General features: G+C 41.1%; 1 protein-coding gene across 1 annotated transcript in view; it reads right to left on the bottom strand.

The window, feature by feature from the left end:
• Positions 1-13,687, bottom strand: part of SCUBE1 (signal peptide, CUB domain, EGF-like 1) — a 210,529-nt gene that overhangs the window by 39,150 nt on the left and 157,692 nt on the right. Inside the window, exon 9 of the mRNA XM_010563586.1 lies at positions 11,912-12,034. Coding sequence (XP_010561888.1) covers positions 11,912-12,034 — 123 coding nt within the window. The remainder of the gene's footprint in view (positions 1-11,911; positions 12,035-13,687) is intronic.

Below are 13,687 nucleotides of genomic sequence, written 5' to 3' on the forward strand. Positions count from 1 at the left end.
GATGCCTCTGACCGTATTTTAACCAGCCCTGCCATGGCTTCTCCCCCAGTTTGTGAAATCACTTGACAGATAACCTTAGTCAACCTGGCGTTCAATTTAATGACCAGCAGCACCGGACGAGTGAGCTTCTGGAGCTGGGGAGTGGCCGCAGATGTGTGCTGCGGCTGAGGACGGTCGCCTCCTGCGAGCCTGCGCCGCAGGGTGCCTATGCACCCGGCCATGGGGCACCCTCTGTACAGCCACCCATTAGACACCCGCAGACTGAGTATTCACACACTCCAAGAGAAGAAACTGTAGCGATCCCCGTCTGCTCTCAGACAGGGGAAGAAAGCAGAGAGGGCAGAAGAACTCTCAGCTCAGGGGGTCTCCCCAGAGGGTTTCCAGAGAGATGCGCCAATCACCGCAGACAGCTGTGCAGATACTTTCAAATAGAGAAGTTAAAAAAAGAAAGAAATTATTTTTGCAGGTAAGAAAGTTTGCTGGGTCTCTTATGGAACATGAAAAAAACCTACTAATAACTAGACACAATGGTATAAAATTAATAAGTCTGCCCAAGGTCACAGACACAAAAGGAGCCAAGGGAAGCATTCTGTAAAGGCATTTGGAAAGGAAGATTTCAAATCATCACTGGTTTTCACTACTGAGCGCATCACACTTAGCCTCACCATAAGCTCATGGCAGTTGCTCTCATCTTAACTTTTTCTCTTTACTGTTATCCTTGTAATAACAGTTTTTAAAAGGATTTCTAAAAGATTTAAAAATGCACTATAGGGATCCGAACCTGAGTAAAGCACCACTATCTTCTAAATACAACCAAAGCTAATAGTATAAAAAATGCCTAAGGACATTTAACAGTATTGTTCATTTTTAGAACCTATTACTTTTAAAATCAATAGAAAATAAGTTGAGCTAAGCACTTTGTCAGATCACAGTTTTTTCCTAAGAACTATAAAATCTACCCGCTATTGGATCAGGAAGGGCTGGAACTGCTTGGTGAAAGGCCGTGTGCCAAAGAAAGTCTAAGTACATTTGCAACTTTTCAGTGATGGCAAATCAGAGAAAGGTCAACACAGCTGTAATAAATGAGCCTGACTTAAAACTGTACCTCCGAATGGTTAGCCTCAAGAGTGAAAGTGCAACTACAGCCAATGGTATTTGTGATAAGTCAAATTTGTTATGTATGCTAGCACCAACAAAGTTGTAGCACTGTGGGCATCAGGATGCATAGCTCTTGGATGACAGCTCTCCTCAGTGCCCTGTATGAGCACTTTGGTGATCGGTCTGTGCAACCACCTCTTCGTTGTTACGTGAAAGGTGCACACATGTACTAACAAATGCACTGCTTGGCAGATGTGGGGGACCACCATCACCGACCCATCCCTGACGCTTACTTTATTTGCTTCACAGCCTCCCCACATTACGTACAGATTGTCTGACACAAGATTTTCAAACAAAATTATTTACGGTATGAAAGTAAAGATCCTCTTGAGCCAACTTGCTTGTATGGGTATTTCTACATGCAACAATTGGACACAATCACTTAGCAGGAACACAAGGGCCTCCGAACTTTGAGGGCTGAATCTGCTGTGATAGAAGGGGAAAGAGAGGTATAGAGACAAGAAAGGCAAAAGGCTAAGTTTCTGTGTGATGAAGATCTTGAAACTGGAGACTGAAGTTGTGTCAACGCTTAGACTGTCTGTAGACTTCCCAGACATTACCCTTGCCCTTGGGTCTATGCTTACCTTTCCCACCCCTCCCACCCCTCTCCATTACATGAGGGCTTTGTTGTGCTCAGATTCCTCTACTAATCTGAGGAACCCAGTAGGAGGCAATTGGCTTTGGCTCCTATTACGTTTATCCTCTTACCATTGTTTTGCTAGGACAATCTAAAATGCAATTAAAGTCAATACTTTCCCAACATTTTTTAAGAAAACAAAGTACTTTCATCAACACATTGCCAAGATTTTATAAGCAAACATGTACCCTTTTCCAAAATCAATCATTTTCCAAGGCAAAGGCAAGCTGAGTTATCTACTGCTATTATGGCAATAAACTGTGCTACTACTTCAAGTGCTTGGGGTAGGAGTAGCCATATATCAAGACTAGAAGTGCATTAGAAGAAACTTCAGGCAGGTTTATTTGTTTCCCTAGAAACATAAACATGTTTAGTAGTCTGCACTCTGCTCAAGCCACTATTTACCCAGCAACTCTGTAAGAACAGCTTAACAGCCTGATGAGACAACATAAAAAAGGCTTTATTCTCTCTGTATCGAGCAAGGAATATTCCCTCCACCCTGCAATACATTTGATTTTTAGACATATTTCTCAAAAGAGGAAACTGTTCTCTTTGCTAAGGTGTTTGTCTCCATCACCCTTTAGTAGGAGCTGCTAGTGAAACTTCTTGAAAGAACAAGAGACTAGTATGGGTGAAAACATGCCTAGTGTTATTTGATGGTGCTGAAAGAGCAAGTACAACAGTTTCAGTTTTCAACTGAAAACTCAAATGCAGCACTTCCCTCACCTCCCGTGGACCTGACTGTGCATTCCCAGCTTACTTCAAGCTCTTGCTGAAGACAGTGGCCACTGAATATACAAAAGAATTGCTGTTCTCTTGCTCTGCCTCAAAGGCTTGCTTAAAAACTCTGCCCAGAAAGGCTGGCCTCCGTGGATTCGAGAAACAGCAGGTATCCCTCTGGAAACACTAACAGAAACGTTTTGCAAATATGCATCAGAAAAACTCCACCCAGCAAAACCCCAAAAGATACTCCTCCATTCCACTGCCTCTTAATATTTGAGCTTAGATTTTTGTTTTCATCTCACCTGTCCTAACTAAGGCTTCATCTCCAAGTTATCAAAACGAGTAGTAGCAGTTCATAACATGGCTACTGGAAGAAAATCACACCCCTTCGCTTCAACAGGTTAGGCTTTTATTCTCATTAGAACAAAACAGGGCACTTTTAAAAGGCCCAAAAGGGTAGATGCAAGCACAGGAAAATAAAACTCTTCTGAATATTTGGGATAGGGTTGTCATTTTTTTGCAATTCTGTGTAGCACTTTGTGTAAAGGATATCTAACCTTAATCAATGTGATTAAGTGATTGAGTGCAGTAATGTGGCATTATCTCAATGTGCACCACTGCAATAGCGGACAACATATATACATATAGTCCTTCTCTGGTTCTCTTTAAAAACAATTCCTACTGAATTACAGCTTTCAGCACTATTTATCAACAGATTATTGTTTGTGGAAGAATACTACCTTCCTGCTCAAACTATTCCAAGGCTGACTCATATCCTGGTAATTCATTAATACATAACATGATTCTCATCAGTAAAATAATTTCTGCACTATACACATCATAAATCCTGCAGCATCAACTGAAAATATATCTCAAATTCTCTTTCTAAACACTAATGGAATGTTTTGCTTGGCTTCCCACACACATCATCAAGGGGAGGGGGCCAGACAGAGCTGTAAAAAGCAATTTGATAGCAGTACACTTTATAGAGTTTAACATAGGAATATAAGAGCTACCATACTGAATGAGACCTGAGGTCAAACTAATCTAGTGTCTTACTTCCAACAGTAGCCCATGTCAGAAGCTTCATGGGAAAATAGAGGTGGAATAATCTGTCCCATCTGCCCTCCCCACATTAGGTCTTATCCCATTAGAAATTGATTTAAAACCTAGATTGTCCTTCCAAGGAGCAGCAACCAAAGAAAATTCGCCTTTAACTTATGATAACACTGTGCTGCAGAGAGGAGAAATGGAGGTGGGGAGGTTGTATTTGTTTTCATGTTTCAGCAGACTTAATTGCTACAACCAACATGGGAGATAACTATCACTTGGCAAACAACTTGTACTGGCTAGAGCTGTTTTTACTTCATGCCTGGGGCATTTATTGTTTCTGGGTATGATCCTGCAGCCCTTTTTTTCTCACAGAGGCAGACTGTACCACTATTCACAATCTCACTGACACTAAGAGTGAGCACCATGTGTAACAGAAAGGATTTGAAAAGTATTGCTTTTATTGACAGTGTAACATGTTGCTTCCCAGCGGAGTATTTTTTTAATCTGATGCTAGAAGCAATATGGTGCTTGTCATAAGCAAGATATTTTTGTAAGGCTCAGTGACACAGAATGCCTTAGAGAAAATCTGCATAGGGAATGAACATCATCAGTGACAGAGAAATCATCCTGAATTTTCTTTCTGTAAGCTAGTCTGATTTCCACAAGCAGCTCCCAGTATCTCCTCCAGTGCACCACCAATTCTTCCTGGTTCTTGAGCTACATTGCCAGCTGACCCAGCACTGTTGTTTATATACCAAGTGTCCACACAATTAAACATACTGGGCCACACTCAGCTGGACTGGCTGAAAATCAGCCTATATCAAATCAAGGTATTATATATCTTACAGCACGCCTAACTGATGTGGATGAGTGTATGAGTGTATCAAGGCAAAATCACTCTCCTTCACGCGTATCATACAAATGAGTACTGATAGGGGAATGGCTTGAGTCCCTTCATCCCTTTCTCTCTCATTAATCTCCCCTGCACTGGCACTGACTCACCCTGCTCAAGCAGTGTAAGATAATAAAGACGAGCCAGGTTTCCTTAGTGTGATAGCACTGTAACTCTGCTGAATACAGTAGCCTTCTCCCGGATATAAGTGAGAGTAAAACGAAGCCCTGGGTATTTTCTCTGACTGCTGAAGACCTCAAACTTACAGCAAATGCACATGCAAACTCAGGCAAAAGGCAGTGAGGGGACTCGTAAGCCTGCTTGCTCCTCACTCCAGACAGCAGACGCGCTCCGCGATCCCCGCTGCTACCTCCCTCGCACGGACGCAGGCAGCAGCACCCTGATGGCTTGCTAACGCTCTCCACCCGCTACAGCCCAGTCCTGACCACGAGGGTAACAACCTCAATGACAGGTTTGTGTGCATTCAGGTAAAAATGTATTTTAAATATTAAGAAGAAAACCCCACACCAAGATGTAAAATTTCTGCTGGTGTCCTCTTTATACCGTCTCACTGGGCTGTGAAGCTGTATGTTATTGCCACTCCAGAAAGAAGGGGAAGGCTAAATAATGTTACTTTTATTGACCGTTTGCTTCTTTTATGTATTTAATGGGGGGAGAAAAGGGAGGGGGTAGACCAACAACAAAACTTTCCGTCATTTTTCACTGGAAAGTTGGCCAAATCATAATGTTAATGCATTGAATCTGAGGGGTCTGGGCCTCACCCGTTGTCTTTTAAACTGACTTACATGAAACATTAGTTCTAGCACTAATACGGATTAGCTGAAGGGTTTAATCAGTCTCTTTACTGCTGTATGGTGCAGCTGTACCCATTTAACATTTCTCACAGCTCACTGCCTCTAGGACAGCACTAGGGTATACTCAGCTATAACTCAGAGCAAGAAGAGTTCGGGGAGTAGCAGTAAGGCAAAAAGATAGCTTGGCTTGGCTCGGAGAACCAGGACATAAAATTTTCCTGTCCTGCTATTCCAAGGAATTTCCTCAGGATTCCTGGGACACAGGACATGGGATTCTCCCTATTCTCTGTTTTCACGATGCAACGAGAGGGAGAGAGGGACAGATGCTCCAGCCCTGATCTCTACTCATGCATTTAGTTAAGTAATCTAAGATGGGTGACTGTGTCCTATACAAATCAATGCAAGGGGTGTATCCTCATCCTGAGACCTTCCTCAGGTTATGTGATTGGGACAAGGCCATTTGCTTTACTGGGTTACATGATCAAATGTGGGTGGCAGCTCACTGTCATGTAACCCAAGGGTGCAAACCTCTTCGGCCTCTTTTTTATTTTTTAATTTGGTCACTCTATGTCAAGGATGTCTGGTGATTCAGTGCTGCCGGCCTGGATGCACTGATTTATTTCGGATTAAGCTGGTCCTGTGCAGCCATATTTATCATCAATGGTTCCATACAGAAGAGTATAGTGAGATCTTTGTAGCTAATCTTTGTGGGCTTCTTTAGGCCAAAAATAATTCCCACAAACACTTTCTATCTGTCCTTCCCTGTATGATTAATCCCTCATTTCATACCCATTTTCAAAATGGAGATACCATGCTGGGAGATTCAAATCTTGCCCTTGGAAGGCTAATAGTACATATTTTGTACAAATAAGTGAAAAGGTGGATGTTATGAGAAGGGATTACATATCCAGTTAATATGGCAATGTTTCAAGACCAGGCCTGTAGGATCCTTGGATCATAGACAGTTACTGTATTTTTCAAGGTGCTATTTTTCTCTCATTCTGGAATGAAAGAAGGCTCCTCTTGACAATTATGCATTGGGAGCCCTATGTAAAGCATCCCTCTACCAACAGATCGATCATAGGGTCAGCTAGGCCTAATCACATCAAACTCTCTGGAATGAAGACCTATTTGGCAGTAAAGAACGGCCAGTTTCTCATTTACCAGTATTATTTTAGGATTGCATGGATTACAGTTCTGCGGTGCAGTAGGTTAACACAGAAGGCCTGAGGCTGGGTTCAAATCTTATTTCAGATCATAAGTAAAACCCAGCTGTGGATGGCAAGAGTTGGGGCACTCATCAAGTCTGCTCAGAGACAACCTGAGAAACAAAAAAACAGAGCTGGACAAGGTTGGAGGCATTCTGCAGTTCAGCATTGCAATATGCTGGCAGAGTTACTAAGAAAACAGCCTCAATATCTGCTCACAGTATCCTTGGCTCTAGCCATTACCTCCAGTTGCTCCACTCTATGAGCATCAAGTTTTTGAGGAACGCTTGCCTGGAAGTGAAGCTGAGGAGAGAGGTAGTGGGGATACAGTGGGGCATGTAAGAAACACATTTGTTTTAAAAGAGAGAAAGAAAAGTCCGAATACACAAATATGATAGTGGTATGTTCATGTCTTTCTCTTGTAATGGAAGGAAAAAAACACCTCAAATCAGCTATGCTTGGACTTCTATTGGATAGCTTTGTAGTGTTAAAAAACCCCAAACCTCTATCAAGATGTGCCCACAGAAAATCACTAGAGGGAAAATTCGATACATCATGAAGCTAGGGGGGCAAATTCTGTTTGGGACTTCCTGTTGTATAAACCTGCATCACTGAATATGCTTTGGACAGACACCGGCACTACCAACAGCAGACTACGAGGCCCTGTATTCCAGCGCCTGGTTACAAAAGAGTCAATTGCATTCATTTAAAATCTGGTAGGAAGGTAGTAAAGAATAACCAATAGTCAAACAGGCAATACATCAAAGCAATTAAAAAATACTGTCACCTACTGTTTGTGAACACATGGCCTTAAAGAAGCCCCAAAAATGCCAGACCCATGCAAGTATTCCGCATGCCCCAGAGGTACTTTCGCCTGGCGGAGTTTTTTCCTTTTACAGTGGCTGTATCAATTCAAATGGTTCATGAAAAGGCTGCTTGGGCAGACTTCATCATGGCTAAACATCACGTCTGTGAGATCTAGCAATCACCAAGCCCCACTTAAGCCTGCTTTGGAGGCTGTAAGTGGACCAGAATGATGCAAATGCCTTGAACTGCCCCCTGCAAAAGTTTTAAATTCCTCAGCATAGGAGGATTTGGCTGTATTTTGGACAGAGGCAGAGAGGGGCAGAGAGCGGGAGTATACATTTAGCAGACCAAAGTATTACATATCGATCACTGGATGTTCCCACTAAAATCACTTTTTCTGAATGTAACTCATCTGTCCAACTGTACCACTCCCTGGAGAGAGTTACAACAAATGCATGTGCTGTCTCTCCTTGTCTTGCTTTGCAAAAGGCAATTCCTACAGCACGAAGAGAAAATTATTTATGATAGAATTTCACACATTTTTCTGGGTGCTTAATGAAGCTTGAACTTGAGTGGAGCAGAGAGACTGCTTATTGTTGAATTTTTTTCGAGATCACTGCACAACAAACAGAAACTGAATAAGCAATTAAGTTAACTGGCTTTAAAACTCATATTGGCTGAGGATTAAGGTAATTATGTCTGTGCTTACACACATTCATTGCAGCTTTAAACAGTCTTGCTTGCTGTATTGTTGCTGATGTGGTTCTAAAACTAATCTGAGTTGTTGTCCTGCTGTTAATTACCACAAAGGTTAGAAACACAAGCTCTCCTTGCTATAAATACAGCTATGTTATTTGTATTACGTGCTCAAAGGAGATGCAAGCCTCTTTTGCTAGGTTTATACAAATAGATCCAACCGTTTCTTCCTGTATCAAAAAATTTACAATACCTTAGACTTAAGGAACCTGTTAAAATAATACAGAATAGATGGGTTTGGTATTGTCATACAATGATTTCACCGTTGAAAGAGAAAAAAATCTATTTTTAAGTTTGCATGATAAGAGAGACTCTGGGAAAGCAGAATCAGTCTCCACAATATCACCGGCAGGGCAGTGTGGCTTCTTCACCTTCTGGGTTACAAATAAGTTCCCTTTTAAATGGCTGGAATGCAGGGGAGGGGAAAGGAAGGGAAACCCCCACATTCTCCTTGTCTAACAAGGAGCCACATCGTGAGAACCACTCCCTAGCAGAAGTAATCTGTGATTGACAATGCTTTTCTTTGCAGCCAGGGCTAAAAATGGTTTAGCTGTAAACAGACAAATGCAGAACATTTTAATGCCCTTTACAAACACAAGGGCTGCTTACACAAGCATTCTACATGCAGGATGGCTAGCTAGTGGCACCAAGTGAGCAGCAAACTTCAGAGTTCCTGAAAACCGATGAATTTTCCTATCAGGGTATGAGCACAAATGCAGGAGAAAAAAAAATTCTTGTCATGGGCAGATTCACAGAGGGCAGATTCACAAAAACTGGACGTTTATTCTCCAGGCGGTCCAGGCATTCATATATGTGATCTTAGGCAAGCTGCTATATTTGGCTTCACCCTTCCTGCCTGAAAAACTGAGAGAGAAATACTTTCCTCTTCACAGAGAGGCTGAATGCGTGTAAGGCACTTGGTACGACGGGGTGGGAGCTGTGCAAACAACCAGAACAAAGTCTGAGACTTTGATACAATTTCCCTGCAATCTTAAAGCCGGCTCTGAGGTCTACAATGAAAGGACATGAAGGAAATGAGGTGAGGTGGGACAACCTCAGAATTTCACAGGGAATATGAAGGAACCTTTTTATTGAAACATGTAAAATTGCCTTGTGTTGAAGTTAATGATCATATGAAGAAAGTTATGCAGCAGCAGCTTACTTGTATTTTTCAACCGCTTGAAAAATGTTGCTAACATGAGCTGTATCTCTGTGGCTTTGTTCTTCTTCACTGATTCTTTCCTGTGAATCAGACACAGTCACAGACTTATCCAGGGGTTCTGCAAATTGTAAAAGGGCAAGCTTACCAGCTGTCTCCACAGGCATTTTGCCTAAGGTTAGCAGAATCTGTTCCTTGATGTTAGTGATGAACTCACTTGGAGATGAACTCCCTAAACACTAGGAAGGCCACCTGAACCTAAGTAGGACTCGGCCCCAAACAGTGTAGAATTCTAAGGTCCTAAATGAGTATTTGGTAAACGTGCTGATTCATAACTGAAGGAAATCTTTAATTTAAAAATGAAAACCAGAGGACAAAGGCAATGTTGACAGCAAGATCATAAGTCATAGAAACTCTATTATGAATCAAAACAACAGATGTAACATGAACAACAGCATCTTTTGTAAATACAAATTAGACTTTTCTCTTTCATGCATTGGGAAGGCTAATATGCCCAAAATAAATTTCCCTGAATCTCTCAATAATGTTCTATGGTCAGTGTTGACTGGCTGTTACCAAAAAAACCCATGGATGATTTATATTCCAGCAGTCACTAACTCCAAACCACATTTTTCTGTCAGACCTGACATTAATAACTATATCCACTTCCACTAACTACATTCTTTTTGCAGAGGAAGAAGCAAAGCACAGGTGATTCATACACCAGTGATTTCTTGGTCTATATTCACTTTCCTTCTTTATTAGCAGGCTACTGACTGCATGAGTCACCAATTATCACCTTCAGCTGCAGACAGGAACTACATGATCACAGTGCTCCCTCCACAAAGCAGGCATCATACCATGTTTACTGTCATCAGTCTCTGGGGCCCAAATACCTCAGACTTCAAATAGGAAATAGCTTTGTCCTCCCCATTTCACAGCTTGAAGAATGAGTTACGAGTTCACAGTATGAGTTTCTGGGACCAGAGGAATTTCTCCAGCCCAAAAATTCTCTGGGTTTGCACTAATCTGTCTGTTATAGCAACAGATAAGCTACAGCTGATGAATCAAAGTACCACGTAGAGGCAGAAAGAGTACCTGCCCTTGCTCACTGACAATGGAAGAAGTCAGATGGCCAGATCATGTTTATATTTCCATTTCCGATCCCACGAGGGAGAGGAGAAGATCAGCTACTGCTTCATTCCTTGCAGGGTATGTACTGTTACCAGCAACTCACTTATTCAGTAGCCCACGCACATGAAGAAACAAAACTCAGTTGAACAACGTTTACAGAGCTGCTTCTGGTTTCCCGTTATCATGATAGATATCTGATTATTTATCGGTAGCTTTCAAAGTCTATTATAAGACTTTGCATAATGAAGAAACAAATTTTGCTCCAGCTCTTGACTAACAAGAATGCAGGGCTTGACTTTTCCCTTGAGTTTTTCACTGGTGTAATTACAATTACTTCAGTGGTGAAACCTCTGACTCAACCACAGTGAGAGCATGTCACGACACACGAAATACATGAACCAGAAAGTATTCCTAACTATCTCTACATACATCATGAAGGGAATGTTTCTTTTTAACATGTTGTCCCTATTTTTAGCAGGTACATCAAAACCTGACAACTTACCCTTGTCTGACAGGATCCGACAATATTATTTCTGCCTAGCCACGTGGCACTAACTGTGCTCTTCCCACCCTGTTCCAGCTTGAAACCAACCTTGCACTGACTTCTTTGTGTCTAATCACACAGTCAGGGTGGAGTAGGCTTCTCAGATGATGGAAGTAACTGATGAGATGCAGTGGAAAATTTTTTGAATGACATACATATCTTCAGACCTTGGCTTCTCTTTTGTTGATGAACAAAGAAGCTTTAAAATACTAATGGTGCTTTGGACTTCACAACTCTTAGGTGCTCAAAACCCATGCAAATAATTATGTAGTAATGAAAAGGCAATTCCTACACAAAATTTTAATTGAATACGTCCTTCTTCTCCTTCTCTCTCTCCTGATGCATGCTCATCTTTCTAGCCTTTTCTAGGAGGCTTTTAAAGAATAAAGTTACAGAGCTCAAATGCTTAAAGTGTCATTTCTCCAAAGGTACATGGTTAGTACTTAAGTTGGAAATGGTTATGCACATAATTAGTCACAGAATATGTAACATCATATGACTTAGATAACAAATCATGACACGCACAGCAAACGATGTAAAACACACTTAATTTGAATTCTCACAAAACACCTCCATTATCCCTCCACAAACAGACTTGGTCGGGCAAAGGTGAGCTCACAAATTAGATGCCTTTTTCAGTTTAAATGTTGTAAATGCTCTATTCCAGTAAGTTACTCTAAGTGACTCCAGTGTAAATAAGATGAGCCTCTGTCCCATTCAGATCATAGCAAATTAGAGGATTTGAACATAAGGCTCTTTGCCTGAGGCTATTCCACTACACCACGTGGATTTTCGCACTTCAGCAGGACACTGGCATTCCTACTACTAAAAACATTGAAACAAGACATTTCCAAAAATCTTCTAACCCAACCTCAGGAAATGGAAATCTGGTAGGTCTTTTCTAACTTTACTTTCTATGACAGTATGATTAAAACCTGTAGTACAAATGACTTAAATACAAAAAAAAAAAATCAACTGAAAATAACATCCTCATTATACAAAGAGTAAAATAAATTAAGTATTACCTTGGCAGGTCCGTTCATCTGTGAGCAGTTTATAGCCTTTCTGGCAGCTGCACTCAAAGCTTCCAACCGTGTTTCGGCAGAAATGGTCACAGCCACCGTTGTTTACCAAACACTCATCAATGTCTGCAAAGAATGAATGGGCAAAAATTTAGTTCATGACAGCAATTCAGTAGTTCAGGGCAGGAGTACAGGAGTTTACTCAGGTCCCCAAGGAGGCTGCTGTCTCTGTTAGGGATCAGGTTGGTCAGATATATCCCTTCCCAAACCTTTCTTGCAGGGCTTACAAAAGAGCTATGGGCTGAGTTGTTCTGGAGACAGAGGTATTTCTCTCAGAACTGGAACCACCAGATGACCCAGGCTGAGGCACTTTGATGTTAAAGAACATTCAGGGAAGCTTCTTTGTAGATGTAGTGGTCTGCTTGACAGAAGACTTCAGCCTGTGTAAGATGTGAATCCCTTACCTCACACAGGAACTATCAAAACCCAAGAACACATGAAAAATTGAAATAACAACAAACACGAAGTAAAACGTATTTGAATTCTGAAAAATACTTCCATTATCCCTACATAAACAAATGTAGGGATACATTTGTTTGGAATTAGCATTATATGCTAGTTTGTCCATTATGAACACAGTGTCACTGAATACCCATTTTCATGTCTAGTTTTCTTGATTTGATATAATAGAAGAGCAACTGCAAGTGCATGTGAAATGTTGCTTCTTCAGTTGTTCTGAAGGCTGAACCCCTATTGCCTTTATCTGAAAGCCATATATATGTATGGAAGATGGGATCAACGGCTCTTACTTTAAATAATGATTACAAAGCACATTGATGAACTTGATAAGACCTCTGTTCTGAATTTCAGACTGGTGATTCTACTTCCTCCACCTTATAACTTCTCTCAAAGGTGTTGAAGAACTGGAATGACCAGTCCCTTTTCCAACCCATAAAAACTTGTGCAATAAGTATATAATAGGTCACAGAACCTCATTTGAAATACAGGGCACCTTTCCACGCTCCCCCCAACCCCCTCCTTTATAAAACCATGGACCCACATTTATTTGAAAAAGAACTTTTTTTTTTTTCAGGAGAAGAACAGTGCCAAAAAATAGCTCTTTTTTTGGGATGTATACACTGAATAAGTAATATGACATAGAGCCTTGGCTGCCCACTTCTGGAAGTGAAAATAAGATCTCTCGGAAAACCAAGTGGAGAGTGATGTTTCCTGTTGAAAAGCCTCTTGCTGTAGAAGCTTTGAAACTTCAAGGTAACAGCTCGCCATTTAAAAAGCAAATCTTGCAAAATGCAAAGCTAGGTGCCAAAAGAGCTAATATGTGGAGATGGAAATTTATCAAAGACAGCATGATTCTGGTGAATGAAGGGCACATTTAAAAATGATTTGAATTTAGGATGACTTTTAGTGGACGTCATTCATTCATTTTTGAAAACATATGATTACAAACATGGGAGAGTAGTATGGCTCTTACCATGTTTCTGCATGTAAAATATAAACAGCAGCAGGAGGAGTGAGGTGGTAAATCTAGAAATTCTAATAGCTGAGAGGCAAATTCAGCCCTCTTTTCTAAACGGCACTTTGCTGCACTGACATTGACAGAAATATGCTCAGGAGAATGAACTAGTTAAATAAGCAAGAACAATGTATATTGTTATAAAGGGTTGCTTATGAGTAGCATTTGTGGCAAAGAGAAAGCGTATTTGCTCTGAGACCCTCTGAACTAATACTACTGCTTATTACTTTTGTGTCTGGTTCTGC

Source organism: Haliaeetus leucocephalus, unplaced genomic scaffold (assembly GCF_000737465.1).
Source record: "Haliaeetus leucocephalus isolate CR32 unplaced genomic scaffold, Haliaeetus_leucocephalus-4.0 Scaffold170, whole genome shotgun sequence".
NCBI classification, from domain to species: domain Eukaryota; kingdom Metazoa; phylum Chordata; class Aves; order Accipitriformes; family Accipitridae; genus Haliaeetus; species Haliaeetus leucocephalus.